Raw genomic sequence first — 22423 nt, forward strand, 5'->3', positions numbered from 1 at the left:
GTGTTTTATCTTATTTTCGATTCCGATTCCAAAATTACTTCATCAAACTTGTCACACGTCCTGGAAACGTAGGCGGTCGGATTAACTAGTCGCCAGCCAATTGCATCGTATACCTACAATTCATAAAAACATGGTAATGTTTATCTTACACCAAGTCAGAATCCGTTCAATTCATACACTCAAGAATAGTGCACGTCCCATAAATGCATACTTTTTCACCGTGACAAACAATACAAATGTTTGCTTTGCTCTGCCATACAAATCACCTACATTTTCCTTAATTCTAACAACTTTATTTCCCTCCAATGTAAGATTTTAGACCAAAAAAAACTGCAATAACAAATTAATAAGGACTACCATTACTGCAATTTGCTTTCCATCACCCTTAAAGAGAAAATTCATACTTAATAATTATACCAAAAATGTCAGAATTAAGAACTAAGTAATCTCCTTTCCATCTTCCAAAGGCTAAAGAAATTAATTTCAAAATATTGAGATTTATCCATGTAAGGATTTTCTAAATATAAGGTTTAAGATAGATATAAACATGTGTACGTTTGGTAATTAAGACATTGGAACATTAGAGTATCTCCCCCCCAACGCCATTGTACCATAACTGGAGCCTTCTGGGACTCTTTCCATTGCTGGGTAAATTATAATGATCTAAGTATTCCAAGATTAACTTCAACGTATTAAGGTTGGTCTTCAAATGAGAATGGAGATAATGGAATTCGTGAAAAATACTAAGATTTTATTTGCCAAGTACTTCATTCACAAATGTCGTTTTATGAAAGCCACCCCAGTCTTTGCGGCGTATCTTAAATGAAGTGGTTTTATGTCGGAATTTGTAAGATACTGTCACCTTTCTAAAGCCACATGCATATATGAATATTATGTTACCTAATTCCTAAGTGATCACGTGTTTAAAGCTGTTTTCTTTTGTTAATATTGAGATGGTGTCCTTTAAGTCCTTTTTTAAATTTTATTTTGTAAAATGGCTTTTCTTCTGAATGTACAATGTATATTTTTGATTGCATAATTAAAAAACATGTTCTGGGGAAACTTTGTCACTTCCTTATTTCTCCAAGGACACGCCTGATCGTGATATCATAGCCAATCAGCATTCAGTTAGTTTTACGCTTAATTTGTCGCTTATCGATGACGTAGTCTCGTATTTAATTTAATAATTATGTTTATATTCTCAACGGTTGCATGTTTGTTGATTTTATTTTAACTACTTATTTCCCCCTCTAACTTCTTTGGAACTTTTTGTTATTGGCGTAGGAGACGTCACTTCCTCGTTTTTCCTCGACCACGCCTCACCGTGACTGCATCCGCTTCGTCACTATCGTCACTCGTCCTATTCGGGATGTGATATGTTTTTTAATTCCCCCCCCACAATTAAACACTCTTAGATTCTCGCTCATCGATAACGTACCTACCTATCTAAATAATAATGTTTGTTTTAACCGCTAAGTAGTTTATGCCATAAATGTATGAGGATTAATGTACACGTGCGTTCTATCGTGGATATTACATTGCGATTTTTCGATTAAACTTTCATTAAAATATACATGAACAACACATTTTTCATTTACAGTTTCTCCGTGTCATCTTATATTTTCGATACCACTTCCAAAAATGGCTTTCTTAAAACTGTCACTCGTCCCGGAAAATTGGGCGGGTCGTTAGAAATGATTGGCTGTCGCTGGGATACGCCCTTGATTGACACCATGTCGAGTTCCGGTCCAATCCGTTGTGCGCAGAAGTTGCTAGTCACAGGAGCCACAATGGCGTTTGTAGTCTCCTGCTGCTAGGGCTGTGGATGTTATTAAATCCATTAGCATCGCCCTAAATACAGGCCTGGTTGATTTCCAGAGCCATTGATAGTAAACTGGAACATCTACTACACACGAAAAAACTATGATTTCGTATAAATATTGAATTTAGAAAGGGATAAAGCTTACATTAAAGGGAATATGTAAACAGCACCAACCGGGTCAAGTTTTCATTTTGTTCGAGAGGCGAGCGTCTTTTTAAGTGAAGGCATTTGCTCGCTTGTGAACGCTAAAACCGTAATTCTGTGGAATAAAATCACCTTTTCCATAACTTGGCACCGGACAAGGACAGCTTTGACAAAGGGGACCTTTTCTTTTTCCACGGCTCAACTCGCTAGCTTGACCAGCGTTAGCTAGCGGTGCTAGCTAAGTTGAGACGGCGAGACGACAACGGCACAATGCTCCAACATTTGGTAGGAAAACATTATTGACGGACTCGTTGAAAGTGAATATTGTGCTTCCCCGGACAACAACGGTGGGATATTTCTCATTATTGACGAGTTTGGACGACACTACGAGTGGAATGAATCGGCCTTGAGGAGGCGGAAGGGACCATCGCGGCCTAGTGTGTTGATTTCTGTTTATTCTTGTTTGCTTAGGAACACTTGAGTATTTGTACTTGAATCGGCGGTTAATGAGTTGCTTGGACCGCCAAGGCCCAGCCGCTGGTGAGGTGGTACCGACGGCGGCTTGAGGGATGCCTGGGTCGGACCGACACCATGGGACCAAGAGGAAGCCGGAGTCAAGCATCGGCGCCTTGGCCCACGCCGCCCTCCACACAGCTGCGGGAGACATGACCAGCAAAGACGGCAAGTTGCACTTCAAATCTTTAATGGCCTCTTCCAAGCGTAAACGACATAAATCGGCCAAAGTTCGGGAATCGCCCGCGGCACAACCGATGAATCCCGAATATATATCCCTGGGCCGCACAGCGCCTCCTAGCGTCCACTTGGTGAAGCCTCTGGTAGAGTATGACGATATCAGCTCGGACTCTGATACCTTCTCTGATCCACCGACTGTCAGACTGCCCGACAGAGTGGTGGTGATGGAGCGACTCGAGCCCTTGCCCGACGGCATCGGGGAAGACCCCAGTCGCGAGAGCAAGGGCCATAGACACTCTCGGAAAAAGTCCAAGGACCCCAACAAAGTTCGAGACCCCGGTAATGGGGAACGTGGCAACAAGAAGAAGAGCAGCAAGGACCGTGACAAAAGCGCCTCTGGTGTCAGCAAGGAGAAATCGGCGTCCTCCGGACCGTCCAAGCGCCACATCCAGCAGGAGGTTGACTTCAAGAGAGTAGATCCCATGTTCTCCCCAATGCACCCCACGGTTAGCGTAGGTAGCGCTACGTCCTCGACGTCTTCATCCCGCAGCAAGGAGAGCGGCCGCTCGGGCAAGTCCCGCAAAGACAAGCAACAGAGGCGGGATGCCCGGATAGAAGGCGCCCACGGTGACTCCCAAAGAGTCCGTGGAGACCGGAGCCACCGCAAGTCCTCAAAGAGCAACAAGTCCAGCCCCAAAGGCAAGTCGAGTCGAGGTAGCCCTCGCAGGAAAGCCGCCAGCGCCGCCCTGTCGCCCAGTCCCAGGAGGGGAGAGAGTCCGCTGGGCGGCCAAATGACAGACGATGGCTACTCCAGGCGCAAGGCATCCCAGCAATCCTTGAGTCCCTACGGGGACATTAGCCGGCGCAGCAGGCAGAGGTCGGACAGCCCTTACGGCAGCAGGCACAGGTCGTCCAGCTTCGAGCGGGACAGCAGTCCCTACTCCAGGAGGCGTTCCATCAGCCCTTACACTGCGCGACGCTCATCCAGCACCAGCCCCAGTCCTGTGTCTCGGTGAGTAAGTCTCCAGTTATTCTATCGAACACAGGTTTTGTTTTGTTTAGCCAATGATTTCAATCCTTTTCTATTGATGCTTATGCTCACTTGGGTCGCATGTGAGCTGGAGTATATCCCAGCTGACCTTGGGGGAGAGGCGGGGTTCACCCCGAACTGGTCGCCAGCCGGCGTAAGGCAGAAACCTGTTCTAGGCAGAAGTTCCGCCTCCACATCCTCAATCATCCAATTATAAATCTAATAGCGTTCGTGTTTGACATGGTAAAAAAAAGTCTGGAAAGCATTTTATTTTCGTCAAAAAAATAGTATTTTTCAGTATGTTATTTATTGAATTGTTGCATCCCTTTAATTAAGACAACAAACTGTTAATGTCGGTGTAATCAAGTCAAAATAGCTATCCAAATAGAAACTGTATGGGCGCTAGCTACACCAGTGCGCTGTAGCAACCCGGCTAACAACGTGGCTACGTGGCAGCTATGTTGGCAGTGGTGACGTTCCCATAGAAGGCAATTCAAGGACATTGAAATTAAGTCGTAACTTGCTAAGTTTGCAACCGATTTTCACGAGCGTTACTGTTTTGTCATCAAAACTAACTCACTACAGAACATATGAAAATTGACTATCAAAAAATAATTGTTGTAAAAAACGTGTAGGAAATTGACCAGCAGAGCAGTTCATCTTTCAAATGACATTGTGAAGTTCCATTTTCTGATTTTAATCTTAATTATATCAATAATTGCATTACAGTAAACCCTCCTCCATGGCAGGGGTTACGTTGAAGACCCCCCCCCCCCACACACACACACCCCCACCCCCCGATAAGTGAAAATCCACAATATAGAAATACCTGTATAAATCAGAAAAATATATTTAAAAAAGTTTTTTTTTTTTTTAACTCGTTTTAGGGTCTTCAAACACTTAAAACAATACACACACATTTAAACACAGAATATATTGAGAGAGTGCAAGAGCAATGGATTAAAAAAGGAAAAAATAATTTCTCCTCCAAACACGACAAGTTGAGTTTTTACCAAAAAGTTTTATTTTGGTTTCATATGACATTCTCCCAGTGCTTTTCTGGATCATCCTAATGCTCTCTAGCAAACTTCAGACGGGCCTGGACATGTACTGGCTTAAGCAGGGGGACACGTCTAGCACTGTAGGATTTGAGTCCCCGGTGGCGTAGTGTGTTACTGATGGTAGCCTTTGTTACTTTGGTCCCAGCTCTCTGCAGGTCATTCACTAGGTCCCCCCGTGAGGTTCTGGGAGTTTTGCTCAGCGTTCTTGGTATCATGACCCCACGGGGTGAGATCTTGTGTGGAGCCCCAGATCGAGGGAGATTATCAGTGGTCTTGTGTGTCTTCCATTTTCTAATAATTTCTAATAATAATAGTTTATTTCTTCACACGAACCTGCTTACATATTGCAGATTCAGTTTTCACAGCCTGGTGCAGGTCTACAATTTTGTTTCTGGTGTCCTTTGACAGCTCTTTTGTCTTGGCCATAGTGGAGTTTGGAGTGTTTGAGGTTGTGGACAGGTGTCTTTTATACTGATAACGAGTTCAAACAGGTGCCATTAATACAGGGAATGAGTGGAGGACAGAGGAGCCTCTTAAAGAAGTTACAGGTCTGTGAGAGCCAGAAATCTTGCTTGTTTGTAGGTGACCAAATACTTATTTCCCATCATAATTTGCTAATAAATTCTTTAAAAATCAGACAATGTGATTTTCCGGATCCCCCAGGTGAGGTATACCTATGATGAAAATTACAGGCCTCGCTCATCTTTTTAAGTGGGAGAACTTGCACAATTGGTGGCTGACTAAATCCTTTTTTTGACCCACTGTAGGTACATTTGAATGTAAAAAGAAAATCTAAAATCTTTCTCCATAAGATCCAAATCGCTTTTTCTTTGCTTTGTAATGTCAGAGCGAAAATGAACTGATGTTAGCCATGCTAGTTTGCCAGTTAGCTACCATCCATCCATCCATTTTCTGTACAGCTTATCCTCACAAGGGTTGTGGGCGTGCATTTTACACGAAAGTTAAAACACCAATGTCCTCTAGGGCGCATTCAAGGATTGGTCACTGACATAAGTTTAGGTCAAATCAACATAACTAACAGAAATAATGGGTGCTAACTTAGTATAATTCAATTACTTTATTGCAATTAAATTACTTTAATAAAATACTGTTAATGACATGCTTACTCTAACTTTCTCACTGTCCCGATATGGACGGGTGTTGTCCAGAGTTTGAGTCCGTTTGGCACTTTCCCCCACCCCCCACGCTGCGTTGCTTGAACGCGGCATGCTCCTCGTGTACATTCTTCAGGTGCTCGATCAAATTTGTTGTTTTGAAGCATTTGGATGTCGTTCCCTACGACGTACTTCAGTTGTGCACAAACTGCAAATAACTTACGTGTTGTTTGTCTGAGACACAGCAAAATAGTCCCACACCGACGACGTCTTTTTTCACCGACAAGATTGAAAAAACTTTATTGGCCGTCAGATAGTTACAGTACTGCGCAACAAGACAATTGACAAGGCTAAAAATAAACTACCTTTTGGATTCATACACGACGAAGACGCGGAGTTAAATATCTTGTGCGGAGGCGATCGATGACGTCATTGATCGGATCGGCGATTTATGACATGAAAGCCGATCAGCATAAAATGCTAATTATCGGGCAATCCCGATAATGCCGATCAGATCGGTGTAAAGTCTAATTCCAAGACAGCATTATATTAATATACTCACATTACCTTGAATTTGGAAAATAGTTTTTCCTATTAGCTTGAATTTGGAAAATAGTTTTTCGGGATACGAGCCGTCGATCGCCCGAGTTTTTGCTTTGACTTGCGATCCCAAACTTGAGGTACGAGTGCTGTACGGTGGCAAGTGGCTCCACTTACTTTACAACAAGAACCAGTTTCACTGATATAACTACTAAATATTCTTCAAAAAAGAGAGACTTCAAGCTGTTGATTGCCACTACCAGTTGGAGGTTACTGTCAAACTAACCATAAAACAAAGTGAATTACACGTGTATTTGAAACAACCACATAGCCTCCATCAAGCATACAATGAAAACCACCACAGTCACATGGGTTAACATTACACCAGCCAAGGGTGTTGTAAAACAATATTAAGCTGTGGACAAGATATCCATTATGCCGGAGAAGTTATGGAGATACGGTGACGGAGAGAATATACTGCAGAAGACCCGAGCCATTCACGCGAATGGAATTTGGAGGTTACACAAAAGAAGATTAGCTTTACATTATTTATGAAGAACTGCAGGTGATGTACGGATGCAAGTGTTTGTACACAATACAGTATTGTTGATTGTACCTTTAAAAAAAAAAAAAAAAAAAAAAATTAAAAAAATATACCATTAAAAAACAAAAGTTTAAGGAACGTAACCGCTAACGAGAGACATGGACACAGAGCTTGCTCACTGCAAGGAGCACACGAGTGGCGGGTTGGATAGGGCGAATGTGGGAGAGAGAGACAGCACATTTAAAGGCACAGCACGCGAATGTACTACTGTGTGTGTGTGTGTGTGTGTGTGTGTGTGTGTGTGAGAGAGAGAGAGAGAGAGAGAGACTTCATAAAACAGTGTTTCCCACAGGACTAGAATCTGTGGTGGTGGGTATCTGGCGGCTGGCTGGGTTTTGAGGTGGTGGGATGGGTGTTAAAGTCAAACATTTACAGAATATCTTAAAATAAATTAAAATATTGCAATGAAAAACATACAATCGCTTCAATATATACATTTATCAAATGTAAATTCAAACACTTTTTCCATTAGTAGCACTGGCCCATGCATGATGTGTGTAGTCTGACGTAATTGGCATACCGTAGCTTTGTATATAATAACGATTGACTGTGACCCGAGTTATATCTGCAAAAATATTTTACTGTGAATATGAAGTTTGTCTGCAGCAAGCAGTGGCTGACTAAACGGGTAATTTCTTTTATGAAATATAATTAACCTTATTCTGTTAGTTTTTTTTTTAATATTCATAAGTGCTGTACTTAAATTAGCGTAACAGCAACATAACTTTAACCTAATCCGCATACATGAGGGTTTTGGGGGAAAAAATTGTGCAATTTGAATATAAAATGTTTATTTGTTAAAAAAATTAGAACTTTTGATAGTTTTGGTAACAATGTAGTTGATTTCAAAACATGCAGTACTGTACATATAATTACAACTAAACACTTTTATTGGAACTTTTTCAAAATTATTTTAATGGAGTACTAGTGGGTTTACAGTATGAGTTCCGTGGCAGTATGAAGTGAAGTGGGTCTTATAGTAATGGTGGGCAGGAGACTTAACAGTTGCATATATATGCTTATTTGTTTCACATAGATCATCTACATAACTTTACAACTATAATTGTAGATAAAGGAGTCAACTACGTCAGATTACGTGTGCCCGGTGCTGCAGTTTTGGTTTGCTTCCGGTAATAGTCTTCGCTGCGTAATCCTAAACGCAAAAGGTCCTGAAGATTGTACATGCTTTTCCCAATATTGAGTGGCGTTTCCAAGCGAAAATACATACGAATACAAACAAAAACACCACTGAGTATGTGACGAGATGCCATTGTACACCAGACCAGCATCACTGGCGGGAGGAATGATTGATACGGTCTAAAATGTCAATGGTGCTGATACCAGAAGATTTATTCTCAAAATGAAATATCGATGTTTTTGATATTTCAGTCATTTGAGGGACTGTATTTTCAGTATCATATCAGGAAAGAAATCAGTAGTATGGATCATTAGCTGAAACAAAAGGAGCACATCAAAGCCAAAATCTATCTGTGGCAGCCAAAAATTATTGCGGCGGCCCGCCACAAATAAATGTATACCTGGGAAACCCTATAAAACCAGTTTTTACTTTGTTCATTTCATATTTAACCCTAAACCTTCCTTTTAGACGCTCTGGCCGCTCCAGGAGTCGATCCCCAATGCTCTACCCGTCGTCCTCTCGTCGCTCTTCGTCCCGTTCCCGTGGCAAGCGGCACGGCCCCTCGGCCGGGGCGTCAGGTGTCTGCTCCTACAGCAGCCGGCCCGCGAGCCGCTCACCTCCTGCCACTCGCCTGCCGCTCAACTCCAGCCTTGGCGCCGAGCTCAGCCGCAGGAAGAAGGAACGACAGGCTGCCGAGGCGGCTGCTCGCGCCTGTGGTAGCGGCGCCGCCTCCCCCGCCGTACAGAAACCCGCAGCCCCCTCTTCGTCATCCTTGTCTTCCTCTTCTTCACGGCCTAAAGTGGAGGAGCCGCAACAAGAAAAAGACTCGAGAGAAACAGAATCTCAGCCTCCACCCTCTGTGCAGTCACCCCAGGAAACAGCCACCCTGGAAGAACCAGTTGCTGACCCCTTACCCTCCGCCTCTGCCACCTTCTCACCCGCTGCTCCCCCTGAACCATCACCCCCTGAGCCCCCCGGACCAACCTCCTCAGCTCCACCTCCGCCGCCACCACCCCAGCAGGCCATCCCCAACGTTCTGGCTCCCGTGCCCTCGGCCGTGGCCAAATCACCCGCTCCTGTCCCTGCACGGAGTCCTGCCCGACAGACGCCTCTCCACAAGACATCCACTCTGCCTCCTCTGCCTTTGCCCCCCATGTTGCTGGGGAACTCTCAGGACAGGTGAGGAGCAACCAGAACAGACATGAATACACTAAATTGGTGTTGTAGCAAACATACAGGCAGGATGATGTCATAGTTTGTTAGATCATTAGGTAGTTAAAAATATTCACCACACTCGACAGGGTAATGCAACCATTGATGATAATGCAGTGAGCTACTTCGTGCCATAGCCCAGAGTATACCAAACATTCGGTTAAGATCCAAAATGACATTCAGATCAGGTTTTTATTCAATGTCCCAGTTGATTGGCTGGCATATCAAACTGGCACACAAATTCTTGTTAATTAGCTTCATGGTTCATGTTTTTTTGTAATTTTAAAACAACAGCTGTAATTATCCTTAATAATGACAGTTAATCTTTCAATATGCTATTCAACGATCTAAAAAATATCACATTGTAGTCTGATAGGCAAGGAACAGCAGCTTAGAGTGAATTTTGTTGAGTTGGGTAGATTTAGGTTGTTGGCGTTAATAAATGCTGGTACCTGAGATCATCTAATCTATCGTCAGAAACCTTGCCATAGACTATATGGCTTGTCAGTACTATAAATTGGTATGTTGTAATGTTTCACAGTGATGTAGATGGCTGCAAGTTCTTCTTACACCTCGCCAAAATGGTGCTTTTCTGTTTCCTTTCTCAGCCCAAAGAGGTCCACTTATCCTCAGCGAGGGTCCAGGAGGGAGAAGGAAACCCGGAGCCGGCCGTCAATCATCGACCTCCCGCTACCGCCCACCCTGCCTGGGGGTGACACCTCGCCCCTCCAGTTGGCCGCTCATCAGGGATTGTCGCTCCCCCTACCGGCCCTTAAAAAGAGACCAAAGTCAGTTTCTTTTATGAGATTTATATATTCACATATATCCTCTTATAAAGTTATTTTCTCTTTTTCCAGTCACTGACACCCTCTGTGTTGGCGTCACCAAAAAGCTGTAAGCCGAAGATAAAGTAGAAAAACCTTTAGATACTGGTTGAAGTTTCACGTGATGTTACATACGACAATCTCACTCAGACAATTTTTGGTCTGTTTCTGTTCAATTGTATGACCTGTGGGGCTTTTTAATTTTTATGGTCCACTTTATTTTAATTTAATTAAATTTTAATTTAATTTATTTCCCTATTATAATGAGCAGCCAGGACACGAGACGCGAGTACCACATCGCAAAAAGTTCTGTTTCCTGTTCTGTGGTTGTCATCAAACTGTCCTTTATAGCCGTCGCTGGCACCCTTCACCCAAAAATCTATAAAGCCAAAGAAAAAGCAAAACACTTTTCAGTACCGATTGCGCTGATGTCTCGGTAGTTTTGCTGAAATTTTACGTGATGTTACAAATGCCGAGTGCAAACTTTGAGGCAAATTATGGTCGGTTTGTGTTAGATTGTATTAGCACTTTAAATTTTATTTCATATTAGACTGATTGGCAAGGATTTTCTCAAACCACATCATTTGTTTTTTTTCCCAATACCCACAGGATTTGTTGCCCTCGCTACGGTGAGCGTAAACACACCAAGAGTGACTGGGGCAAACGATGCGTCGATAAGTTTGACATCATCGGCATCATTGGAGAGGGCACCTATGGCCAAGTGTACAAGGCGAAGGACAAAGACACGGGTAAGACCGTCGTCGTCGCCTACGCTCACAACAAAACACACTGAGTCGTGACTGTTACACGTGCTTGTCGCCAGGTGAGCTGGTAGCCCTGAAGAAAGTACGCTTAGACAATGAGAAGGAGGGCTTCCCCATCACGGCCATAAGGGAGATCAAGATCCTGCGGCAGCTCAAACACTGCAGTGTCGTCAATATGAAGGAGATTGTCACCGACAAGCAGGATGCACTTGACTTTAAAAAGGACAAAGGTAAGCAGCTACAAAACTGCTGCGTCACTTGCCCTTTCAGTGTTTTTGATTCATAGACTTTGAGGTTTCTGTCAAAGATAAGATCAGTTTGCTGAGTGTTTTGGTATCCAAAGGTCAGGATCAGTTAGTGAACAAGAGTGAATAGTTGACTTTTAGCTAAAAAAAAAAAAAGGTCAGGAAAAAAAATACCCACATCATGTGTAGTGCTAAACAAGTTTATTGTTAAGCAGGGGGGGGGGGGAATGTTTTGTTCATGTTTTTACTTATTTATTTTACTTCTAACATGCATTTTTTTCTCATGTATGATGGATTGACTTCTATCCTTAAACTGCATATGTTGGTATTGAGTGTATGGTATAAATTCTGTGTATAGAATTTGAGACAATGCCAACGGTTTGCAATCGTGATTAACATTAGCGCGCTAGCAATTACCATTTTAGGTCACAAAAACACTAACTACCATTCAGGTCACTCATACTTCATGTTAACAGTGTCTTAAAAATTACTTACAGATGCTCCTCTGTCGTTAAACATAGACAGTAACCAAACATAGTTCCAGGTGGCGCAAATTGGTTCCGAGCAGCGGAATATACTTTTGTCATTTTTTTATTGCCTCAAGACAGAAATTTTTGCGTCGACCAATGTTTATGGTTGATTTAGCTGATGATTTAATTTTTTTTTCCCCCAGCTCTAATTATGATTCTTTCAACAAAGGTTTTGTGGGACCTTATCAACATGGTTGAAAGCTCACCACTTGTTTCAATTGCTTGTAGAATATTTGTACTTTAGGGGATGTAGCATTCCTTGTCACTTTCCTACTATCTTCCATGTGGGAACTGAGTACACTTCTGTACTTAATGGGAAAAAAAAAACAGGATAGCAATACCTCACTTTTTTCACTAGCTCTGTCTGCGGCCCACTCAAAACGATTCCATGACCCACTTCTGGGTTCCGGTCCACCAGTTGAGAAGCACTGATTTCGAGGCTTCAACAAACCTAACATGCATGTTTTTAGAATGGTGGAGGAAGCCGAAATGCCTGGAGAAAGCCTACGCATGCACAGGGAGAAAATGCAAGGCCGCAGCGGAGATTTTAACCCAGAGCCTCAGAGCTGTGAAGCAGTAGTGTTAACCACTACGTGTTAACCTTTTTATTTATTTATTTAAAAAAAAAAACATTTAAGGAGCGTTCTACCTGGTCTTTGAGTACATGGACCACGACCTCATGGGCCTGCTGGAGTCGGGCCTGGTCCAGTTCTCGCACGAGCACATCCGTAGCTTCATGCGCCAGCTGATGGAAGGCCTGGACTACTGCCACAAGAACAATTTCCTGCACCGTGACATCAAGTGCTCTAACATACTGCTCAACAACAGGTAATGCTCCCAGAAGGAGCTGTTTTGGTGTGGAAAAGGAGTTTTGTCACATTTTTAATCTGTGCTCATGTTTCTTTTAGAGGTCAGATTAAACTGGCTGACTTTGGCTTGGCTCGCCTTTATAATTCAGAAGAGAGGTAATAAGCTTCTTCATGACCTTGGAAGTTTTCCCCTTTAGTAGGATAAACTTGCCACTAGATGCCACTGTTGCTCTTTTTGACACTGTCTACGCTTTCAGTCGGCCATACACGAACAAAGTCATCACGCTGTGGTATCGCCCCCCTGAGCTGCTGCTGGGCGAGGAGAGGTACTCTCCAGCAATCGACGTGTGGAGCTGTGGGTGAGTGTAAAGTCTACAAAATAATCCTCATGGAGGGCTTATCTTCGTGTATAACTCATTTTCAGTTCTGACTGACTTTAACTCTGCCTGTCGTGTCTCAGGTGCATTCTGGGAGAGTTGTTCACGAAGAAGCCCATTTTTCAAGCTAATCAGGAGCTCCTGCAGCTGGAGCTTATCAGGTGGGTCATCAGTAGAAATGAATAGATCTTTTATTAAACTTAAGGATGTCATAAATTCACTAAGATAGGACTAGATTATCACTATAGTCTAGTACCTTTTGACCATTATATACTTATCCTGCGATGGAAAGACAGGCTGTAATTACCACTGTGTTTGTAGTTGTATTTATCAGTTTTTGTTAGGAGCATTACATTTTAAAAAGCAACAATGTAAATGTTTTGTAAAAGATTTTCCTTAAAATCAAGTATATTTTTGACCACCTTCTCCATAATATAATAATGCAAATGTAAACATAGTGGAACCTGAAATTAACAGATTTCGGATTTAATGGACATAAAATCGTGTCCAAAAATAAGTTTCCAGTTGTCACTTAAGTCTGGTAGTTCCAGAATTGGCTGCTGTTGTTTACTGGCGCCGTGGTGCAATCAATAGGGAGAGACTGGGACACGTGTTTCTGGGTTCTGCCACTTTTGTCACATACAGTTTGAAGACTAGATCTGGTGACCGGATGTGCCTATCAGGTGGCCATGTTGGATGTGCCACATTCCATCAAAGGCATTGCATGGGAATTAGCTTAGCCTCGCCGTAGGTACGCACCTCACTTATCTACGTATTCACATCTATGGCTGTTGTTTACTTGAGCGAGTGCTTGTATTGTAGTTACAGTACGCTCAACAACTTCTCACGTCTCTGGAGCATGCTATTTTTTGGTACGGTATACTTTGTGTTTTAGCTTCCATCAACCAAGCAAGAGAATGGCCTCTGGAAATTGCTCTCTATTGTTGTTATTGTGACAAATTAATCACTTATTGGGGGGCCTCAACATGCCTGAAAACTCACAATTTCTTTTGCAGCCTGCTGAAAATGCATGGATTTTAGGGGTGGCGAACACGACCCCTCAAAACTCAAACTGTAGCTGTTGCTTGAAAGTAAAAAAAAAAAGGAAAAAAAAAGAGCCCTGCCACCAGTTTCACCCAATGGAATTGATTTTGGTGGACCTAACAGATCTCACAAGAAAGTCTCAAGGACCCATTCCCCCAGTGGAACGTGAAATCGGCCATTTTGTTTAAAGCAGCCATTTTGGGCTCATTTGCACAACCATTGTCCCAGATTATCGCACTACTCGTCACTTTAAACCGCATACACTCCTTGAAGTCTCAGCGCCCTTTGCACAATGGTCATTGCACCGGACTATTGCAATATTAGTCATTCGAACTGCTCTAAGTGCTAGAGGACTCTGCATCTTTTTGCACAATTGTTTTTTGTCAATGTCTTTATGTCTCCAAAGTGTTCTGTAAATTGACTGTCTGTTGTACTAGAGCGGCTCCAACTACCGGAGACAAATTCCTTGTGTGTTTTGGACATACTTGGCAAATAAAGATGATTCTGATTCTGATTCAAGCCCAAATGATCCCTATGGGCAACGCTACACAGCAAAGCTTTTTTTGCCTGTGTAATGTGGTGATTTTGGTGAAGTGTGGTATTAGGCTTTCCTCTAATGGTATGTGAAATAATTACTGCCTAAGTTCAGTTATATTTAACTTCTTTTGAACACTGAGGCCTACCGTAGTATTGTATTTTAATGTTGGCCATGATGGTGGTACTTAAAGAGCAAAATATTTTTGGGGTGTAAAATGTTTGAGAAACACTGGTTTGTGGATGACATTGGAAATTCTACTCAGTGCTGAGTCTTACATAGAGTCCACCAAATTTCCATTTTTGGCCAACACGTTTATATTTGTTTGGTAACTAATGACATCTGTGTCTTTTTTTGTGCCCCACAGTCGCCTGTGTGGCTCCCCTTGTCCTGCCGTCTGGCCTGACGTTATCAAGCTGCCCCTCTTCAACACCATGAAACCCAAGAAGCAGTACCGGCGACGACTGCGGGAGGAGTTTGCCTTGTACGTCCTTCTCCAAAGTCGCCATAAACGCGATTTGTCGTCTTTTGCGTAGCTGAAAGACACTGCCTCGTCTTTTACAGCTTGCCAACCCCCGCCCTGGACCTGCTGGACCGAATGCTGACCCTGGACCCTTTGCGGCGCTGTACGTCGGAGGGGGCACTCAACAGCGACTTCCTGTGCGACGTGGATCCGAACAACATGCCGCCACCAGAGTCAGTAGGCTTGAATAACTGTTATCTTTCAGTTGAGCACTTCACTGCTGTAACGGCGTTGCCCCCCCAACTTTCTAGTCTTCCTCATCATCAAGACTGCCACGAACTGTGGAGCAAGAAGCGCCGGCGTGCACGTCAGAGCGGGCAGCCCGAGGACGTCCCTAAAGCCCCCCGGAAGGAGATATCAAGCTCTTTGAGTGGGGAGAACAGTCGTCCGCAAACAAGCCCAGCTGGAGCATTGCCACCCCCGCCGCCGCTGCCTCCTCCTCCTCCGCCGGTAAAGCCACCCTCGGCCACAGTCCCGGACAATGATTTGTCAGGTAAATATTTACAATACGAAAAGATGTGGTCCAGTGTCACACTATTACATTGGAAAATATTCAGTATACAGGCAATGTTTTAAAGACCCCTTAAAGTAAATGCAGACATTTGTTTCTCAATACATTATAAATTTTTGAAGATAATTGTTGAAAACGTGCAAAGAATGACAACTATCTAGTACTCCATTGTTAAGATATAACAAAATGTTTTTCACAATTTCAGTTTTCCTGATTTTTATTTTTTTTTAGGGGATGTGGCTAAAACAGGGCCAGAACATCTAATTTAACTTAATTGATCCAAAAATGTACTATAAATAATATGCTAGCAACATATAGTGACAGGCACAACCATCTTTTGTTATTTAAAATGTGCTTTGGCTCAATAAAGGTTGGGAAACACTAGCCTAAAATAAGTCAATTTTCAGCAGGATACACAAAACCATTTGAATTTTGGGGACTTTCGAGGGCCCAAAAAATTCTGTTGCCCATCTGTTCAAATTGGGAGTCATTTGTTGGAATTCTCAGGAGTTTGCCAAAGAAACCCAAAATGGCTGCTTCAACCAAACTGTCTGACTTCATGTTCAATTTCAAGCATGGGTCCCTTGAGATGTTTTCCTGCATCTTGTTATGATAGATATGTCCACCCAATTTTTTTGTTGATTGGAACTGCTGTCATGAGCTGATTTATTTTTTTGCTCTTCCAGTTTTGGATGAAAATGACGTTATACCTTTTGAGTGTTTGTTTATTGTGGCTCTCCTGATGTGTGCGTCCAGCGTTGGGAGCGGCCGCCGAGCAGCTGAACCAGACAGAGATGGCCCTGCTGCTCAACCTCCTCCAAGGCCAGACGGACCTCTCCATTCCGCAGGTCTCCCAGCTCCTCAACCTGTCCAACGCAGAGACGCTCAGCCAGTCGCTTTCGGCGCTCAGTGAGGCCTCTGACCACCACCAACAGGGTGGGGCGCCGGCCGCCGAACCGCCAGAGCTGTCACCTGCCTCCGGGGACGCGGCGCCCCTTCCGGAGGAGCAGGCCAACCTGCTGGCACTCATCTTGGGCCACATCATGAAGCCGCAGGGCGAGGAGCAGGCCGACGAGAGCAGCAACGGTGTCCAGTCGGGGGAGGCCCTAACGCGCGCTTCGTCCGCCTCCACTACTGAGCGCAAGGGCAAGTCTGGCTTTAGTCTGTAGGAGGTGACACGGGGGAGATGTCGTCACTGGGGACTGCAGTAGGACAAAGAAAAGTATTGTTACTTTAGATTTCTATCCACAGCATTTTCATACAGTAATCTCCCGCTATTCGTGGGGGATAGGGACCGCGTACTGCTTTGATTTCGCGCTCTCCCTTACAATGTTTATAACTGATTAAGTGTTTAAACTGTAAATACACCAGAATCTATGATCTCAAATCTCTTGAATATCATTTCAGAGACATCTGACATTACTCTTAAATAGCTTACAGATGACTTGATTTCAGCAGCGCAAAAAGTTGAAGAGTCTCTGAAACTTCCATTAACAACGCGGGCTGAACATAGCTCCTCCCCCTTTAACAGTCGAGATATGTCAGTGACGTACAGTACTTCCTTGACAGCAATTACCACTTTTCTATTATCCAGTGCTTTGGCGCCATCTTCTGACATGACCCAACACAACTGCAGTTTGTGGGGCTCTGCAACTAGTTTTCATAAAGTGACCGACTGTTTTGCTGAGAGTTGAAATTTGAATTCCAGGTGAACGGCCTTGCCACGTCAAAGAGTAATGACAATTGTATGTAGCAGTGGCTCAAAAGTGAAACGTGGAGAGTGTCTGTCACTGAAAATGCACCAGTGCAACAGCCTAAAAAATATCCACACCCCACTCTTTAATTTCTCACGTGTGCTCTCTTTGTATTATTCTAATATAGCTACAGTGGCTGTGGCAATGTTCCTTGACAATCACACCATGTTGTTTGTGGTTTTTATAAAAAAATAATGTAGTGTATGTGGAGGCACAAATGTTTATTACTGATAACACTAGGGGTCACAGTTTTTCCCATTGCAGCTCGCCGGGAGTCACCGCCTGTAATTGGTTCGCGATTGTCCGGTAGTGTGTCCGGTCACGTCGCTCGGAGTACAGAAGCCCTTAGTGTTATTGACCCAGCACAAAATACGCCCAAAAGCTGCAAGTAGGTGTATGTGAAAAACAGAGTATAGGTTTCACAAAAAAACGTGGCAAGGTGAATTCAGAAAATGGTAAACCACAACAATGCGGGGGATTACTGTATTTAGTGATGATATTAGCGGGATAATTGTTACTTTTAATTGGGCAAATGATTTATTCCCATTTTAACTCCCTCGAAATTAAATTTTTTTTTGTCCCCAAATGTATAAAAAAAAAAAAGTGTCTTCATGTTACCAGGGTGACGGTTTGCCGCATGTGGATGTGGTCGGCTGGTGTACACAATAAAAGCACCACAAAGTCGAGTGTCATTCATTTGAAGAAAGCTTACAAAAAAAAGTCACCTTTTCCCCTCCCTGTCCTCCTCACATTTTCCCACTTTTCCTTGTTTCTCCACACTCATTGGTTTTGTATCACGTTTTTTTTTCTTTCCACCAGAAGCTTCAAACTGTCATGTCCACCTTTTTACACGCTCATAAGTTATCAAGTGGAAATAAATATTTTCAATCTTTAGACCTTACTTGCATGTGCTTCTTTTTAACTTCTACACACCATTTATATATATATATATATATATATATATATATATATATATATATTTTTTTTTTAATCGCAACGCTGATTCAACAAGTCCTAGAATGTGGATAATGTGGTTAGCCGTTTGAATGAATGGCCAATCATTTAATGACAGCAGTAACGGTTTTATTTGGTCTTGAGGCCCACTGCAACTTCCGTGCATTTGCAGTCACCCTGTCCATGCCAATCCCACTGTTTCTCACTCATTACTCACTGTGCTGCATAATTTTTTTTTTTTGACAACTTAATGCATACTTTCAAAATGGTTCTCTTTAAAAACAGAGCACGTCTCTCTTACATTAACATGAATATAGGAAGAAATTTCAATCTAACAAGTTGTAATGCATGTTTAAATGCGTTTGATGGCTCCCTCTAGTGGTCAAGGTAGGAGGTACAGCGTGTTCCCTTGCATCCTTAAAAAAAAAAGAAAACAAAAAAAAACATGATTGGTGGCTAATGTGTGATGTCCTCTCCAGATGTACCCAAAAGGAAGCCCTTCAACACCTGCCCCGCTCCACCACCCGGTGACCAGCGTCCACCCTCTCCTCCAGGCCTGCCTCCCGCCGGCGGCACCCCTTGCCTGAGCCAGGACATCAGCACATCCGCAGTGGCGGCCGCTCTCCTCCAGCTCATCTCGGACGCCGGGGCCTCTTCGGATGGAGAGGAGCCATCGCCCGACACGGCGGGCCCAGTCAAGTGTCCGCCTCCCACAGTGGAGGCGACAACAGCTGTTGAAGGTGATTCCTCGAACACAGTAAAGTTCCCCAAGGATCAGGACCTCCGGTTTTCCCACGGAACGACCCGCTGAGCCCCTACTTAAGCTAACCTGGGCCTCGAAGCCCCGCCCCATAATTCACACCTGAACGAGGACCCACAGGAAGTAAATGTAGTAAATCATCTGGGAAAAGGGACTGGTGGGATTGTAATGTGATGAAAGTGTTTTGGTTCTACTTGGTTCTTTGATTTATTAAAAGAAATGATTGTCACGCTGGCCTTCAAGGAGGTTCTGTGTTTGTTCGCCACTGGAAGTAAGGAAAAGTTTCACGGTGAACATGCTTTGCTTCTGCCTGAATGCTGGAAAGTGCTAAGTGCAAGACTGGATTTTTGTTTGTTTTTTGTTGGGTTTTTTTTCTCTCTCGAATGCTGCTCCATACTTGCCATCAACTACAAAAAAAAAAAACGGCAGCAGTAAACTCGATGTTGTGACAAGCCTTATTAATTTAGCCCATTGCGCCCATCTTCTACTCTTTAAAACATGAAATCGGTCGCTCAGCAACATGCATTTCTGCTTGGTGAAATATGAAGTTTAGTCGCACAAAACAGACCTTAAATGCTTTTCCTGGAGGGCATCCAAAGCCACTCTTTGCCTCACTGTGTGTGTGTGTGTGTGTGTGTGTATATGCAAAGATTCTTTTTCTCTTTTTTTGGGGGTGCAATTATTTTCTTAAAGAAAATAATACACTTGGAAGAAAATCATTCTAATGATGGTCCATCGTTCTCTTCAAATGAGTATGTTTCATGTGTCAAAGAGGAAAACAAATATTTTGTAATATATGTTTTGTTTGAGTTTATTAAAGGAAGTTATGCGACAAGTTGAAGTGTATGTTGTTTGGAACATAAACTGAACAAAGCGCTTCGGTTGTGGATCACCTCCAAAATAATATAGTTATTCTTTAAAATGTTTGAATTTAAGATTAGATAACTGAATATTTTGCATAAGGAAAACAAATTGCTGTGACCCAAAGACCATTAACTAAATTATTCCTTTACAAAAACTGTGAAAATCCTTTTTTTGTTATTAGTGAAATATTTTAAGTGGTCAATAATTATGACTATAGCACATATTACCAATTAATAATAACACAAAAAAAAAAAAAAAAAAAGGTTTTTGGCCACGTGAGTTTGGACCAATCAGCGTCCAACAGGAAGTAAAGCCGGAAGCTCGGGGCCAGGTTATAGAAAAGAACTGCTGGGCTCTGAAGAGAGTCTCTGTTTTAAGAACACTTTAAGTGTTTTATTTTATTTTTTTTACTTGAAAGGGGCAATATGTCTGGATTTTATGACAATTAAGGCATTCAATTCCATATTTTTGGTTGTCACTCCTTTTGTTTGACTTTGACAATGTGAGCAACATTTGTCCGATCACCTTCTCGGTTCTTCGTAACTAGAAACAATCCATCTGACACGGTAACTTATGTTTATTAACTAATATTAATATCAAACTTTAGAACATTTCAGAATTTGTCAATGGCATTGTTTGTTATTGTTGTTCTAGCATGAAATAGCGTTGTCTCTGAATGCCAACCCAGGTTTGATCTCTTTATGGAGCTGCAGACAAGCATCATAAACTGCAGATTGGCAAACCTGCCAGCTGCATGCACTCTGGCTGTGTGTGTGTGTTTGTCTGCCTGTGTGTAAGTGTGCCTGTGCGTGTGTGTGTCTGTGTGGATTGGCCTCACACACACCCGAACCAGCTCCTCACTTGGCAGGGTAACAGAGACGCTTAGCCTTCTTGGCCCAAAGCGTGCAGCTGAGGCCTCTGGGTGAAAGATGCATTCATTGAGTGGCTCACCTGCCCTCCAGCACCAGCCCACTGTGTGTGTGTGTGTGTGTGTGTGTCTGTGGATGTGTGAGTGCATGTGACACGAGACAGTGTGTGTGTGTGTGTGTGTGCAGCTGTGCACGCGTGCATTTCGCTTGTGTTTGTTTCTGTCTGATGCCTTCACCCGCCGGGACTTGAAATAATAGTGAATATGCCCGTAGGGAGGAGTGGGCACCACCACTGCCAAGTCACAGAGAGCGGGCGAATAAATCAGCAGGGCGAGGAGAAGGAGGCGTGTGCTATCAATCAGAAGGGCACCTTATGGGGAGGGGGGGTGCCCATAAATGTGCCATGCTTGCCAGGCTGGAGCATGTTGTTGCCATTCCGCAGACAGGCAACATGGTAATGGAACGCGGCCTCTGTTTTGACTGATTGTCGGGGGGCTTGACAAACAATAGGTGCGGGCTGTCAGGTGTCTCGCTTTCAATGGGATCAACTCCCTCGTTGGCCCAAATGTGTTCCCCACCTAAGATGATTGCCGCGATACGTTAAAAGCTGACGCAGAACAAAAGCTAATGGCTAAAGCTATGGATGGCGTTTAGCGGCAATCTCCGCGGTCATTCTTCATGTTGCCATGGCAAACAACGCAAGGTCGGACAGAGAGTGCATTTCATTTGGCGGCAAACTCGCTCAGGATGGTAGAGGAGCGAAGGTGATTTATAACAGCCCAAACAAAACATGGTGTTGTAGACAAGATGGCTGATTGATGCTCAACCTTGACATTTACATTTGATCAAGGTCAAAGTTTAGATCCATCTTCTTTCCGTCTGTATGTTTGTATGTCATCCGTTCTTTGATAAATCTCTCCATATATCTGTCTGTCTGTGTCTCGATCATTATGTTCAAAGTTAGACACTATGTGATCTATCCCCCTTCAAAATGTCTGCCATGATTCCCAGCAGTGAAATATTCTTTACTGCGAGTCACACAGTGTGTTTTATAGACGCTGTAACTGCGTCTCACTTTGCTCCTCACTTTATAGTTTTGCATGCGAGCGCGCGCGCACACACACTCACACACACACACGTTATTATTTCGCCATTGCGCCACGGCAGCGAGGCCACACTGGGAGTTTTTAGGAGGTGCAGATGTGCGCTGATGTCATAGAGACGACCAGCATAATCCGGGATAACGGCGCACTGCTTTTTGGAATAAATCCAAGTCTGGCTGAGATGTGACAGATTTGCCATCCAAAAAGTTCCATACTGTGAGCTGTTGATAATATTTTGGTTATCTTATTGAGCTACATGATTCTAAAAAGGTCACAGGCACAGTCGCTGTCTATGATATTAGCAGTATCAGCAAAATATCAGGGTAATATTGTATTGTGAGTTACTCTAACATATTGATAAAGTTGCAGGTTTGCTGGCAATCCCATGAGGCATTGCACCGTTTTTCTAAAAAGCGTCTCCCTTCAGTTAGCGATTGTCGCGAATTTGTGATATTATCGGTATTGCTGGCAAAATATTGTGATAGTCTCTTACGGCGAGTTACTGTACCTTTTGGCCAAGATGCACTTTTGCTGGAAAAATATGGGGATAATATCATATGCATTGCACTGCTTGTCTGCTTGATTTTCCCCTCACAAT

General features: G+C 43.2%; 1 protein-coding gene across 2 annotated transcripts; it reads left to right on the forward strand.

Annotated features, from left to right (window-relative positions):
- The first annotated feature begins 1732 nt into the window (after nucleotides 1–1732).
- Nucleotides 1733–19824, forward strand: cdk12 (cyclin dependent kinase 12). Of its 2 annotated transcripts, XM_061749033.1 has the most exons (15): nucleotides 1733–2251; nucleotides 2438–3671; nucleotides 8616–9326; nucleotides 9968–10147; nucleotides 10793–10932; nucleotides 11007–11177; nucleotides 12361–12550; nucleotides 12631–12687; nucleotides 12789–12890; nucleotides 12992–13069; nucleotides 14855–14971; nucleotides 15052–15183; nucleotides 15262–15503; nucleotides 16278–16667; nucleotides 18709–19824. In XM_061749033.1, exons 2-15 carry the CDS (start codon nucleotides 2536–2538, stop codon nucleotides 19038–19040), a joined length of 3978 nt encoding a protein of 1325 aa, XP_061605017.1. In that variant the 5' UTR covers nucleotides 1733–2251; nucleotides 2438–2535; the 3' UTR covers nucleotides 19041–19824. The 2 variants fall into 2 exon arrangements, 1 of the variants encoding a protein (XP_061605017.1); XR_009784773.1 differs by having other exon boundaries at nucleotides 1733–3671; nucleotides 16278–16743; nucleotides 18709–18845.
- Nucleotides 19825–22423: the final 2599 nt, after the last annotated feature.

The sequence above is a fragment of the Phyllopteryx taeniolatus genome, chromosome 16, assembly GCF_024500385.1.
Source record: "Phyllopteryx taeniolatus isolate TA_2022b chromosome 16, UOR_Ptae_1.2, whole genome shotgun sequence".
NCBI classification, from domain to species: domain Eukaryota; kingdom Metazoa; phylum Chordata; class Actinopteri; order Syngnathiformes; family Syngnathidae; genus Phyllopteryx; species Phyllopteryx taeniolatus.

Excerpts from the sequence above, each read along its gene's own strand:
- cdk12 (XM_061749033.1), top strand. The coding sequence starts at position 2,536 with ATGCCTGGGTCGGACCGACACCATGGGACCAAGAGGAAGCCGGAGTCA. Across the intron at positions 10,148-10,792 it reads GCCCTTAAAAAGAGACCAAA|GATTTGTTGCCCTCGCTACG; the intron begins GTCAGTTTCTTT and ends CAATACCCACAG. Across the intron at positions 11,178-12,360 it reads TGACTTTAAAAAGGACAAAG|GAGCGTTCTACCTGGTCTTT; the intron begins GTAAGCAGCTAC and ends AAAACATTTAAG.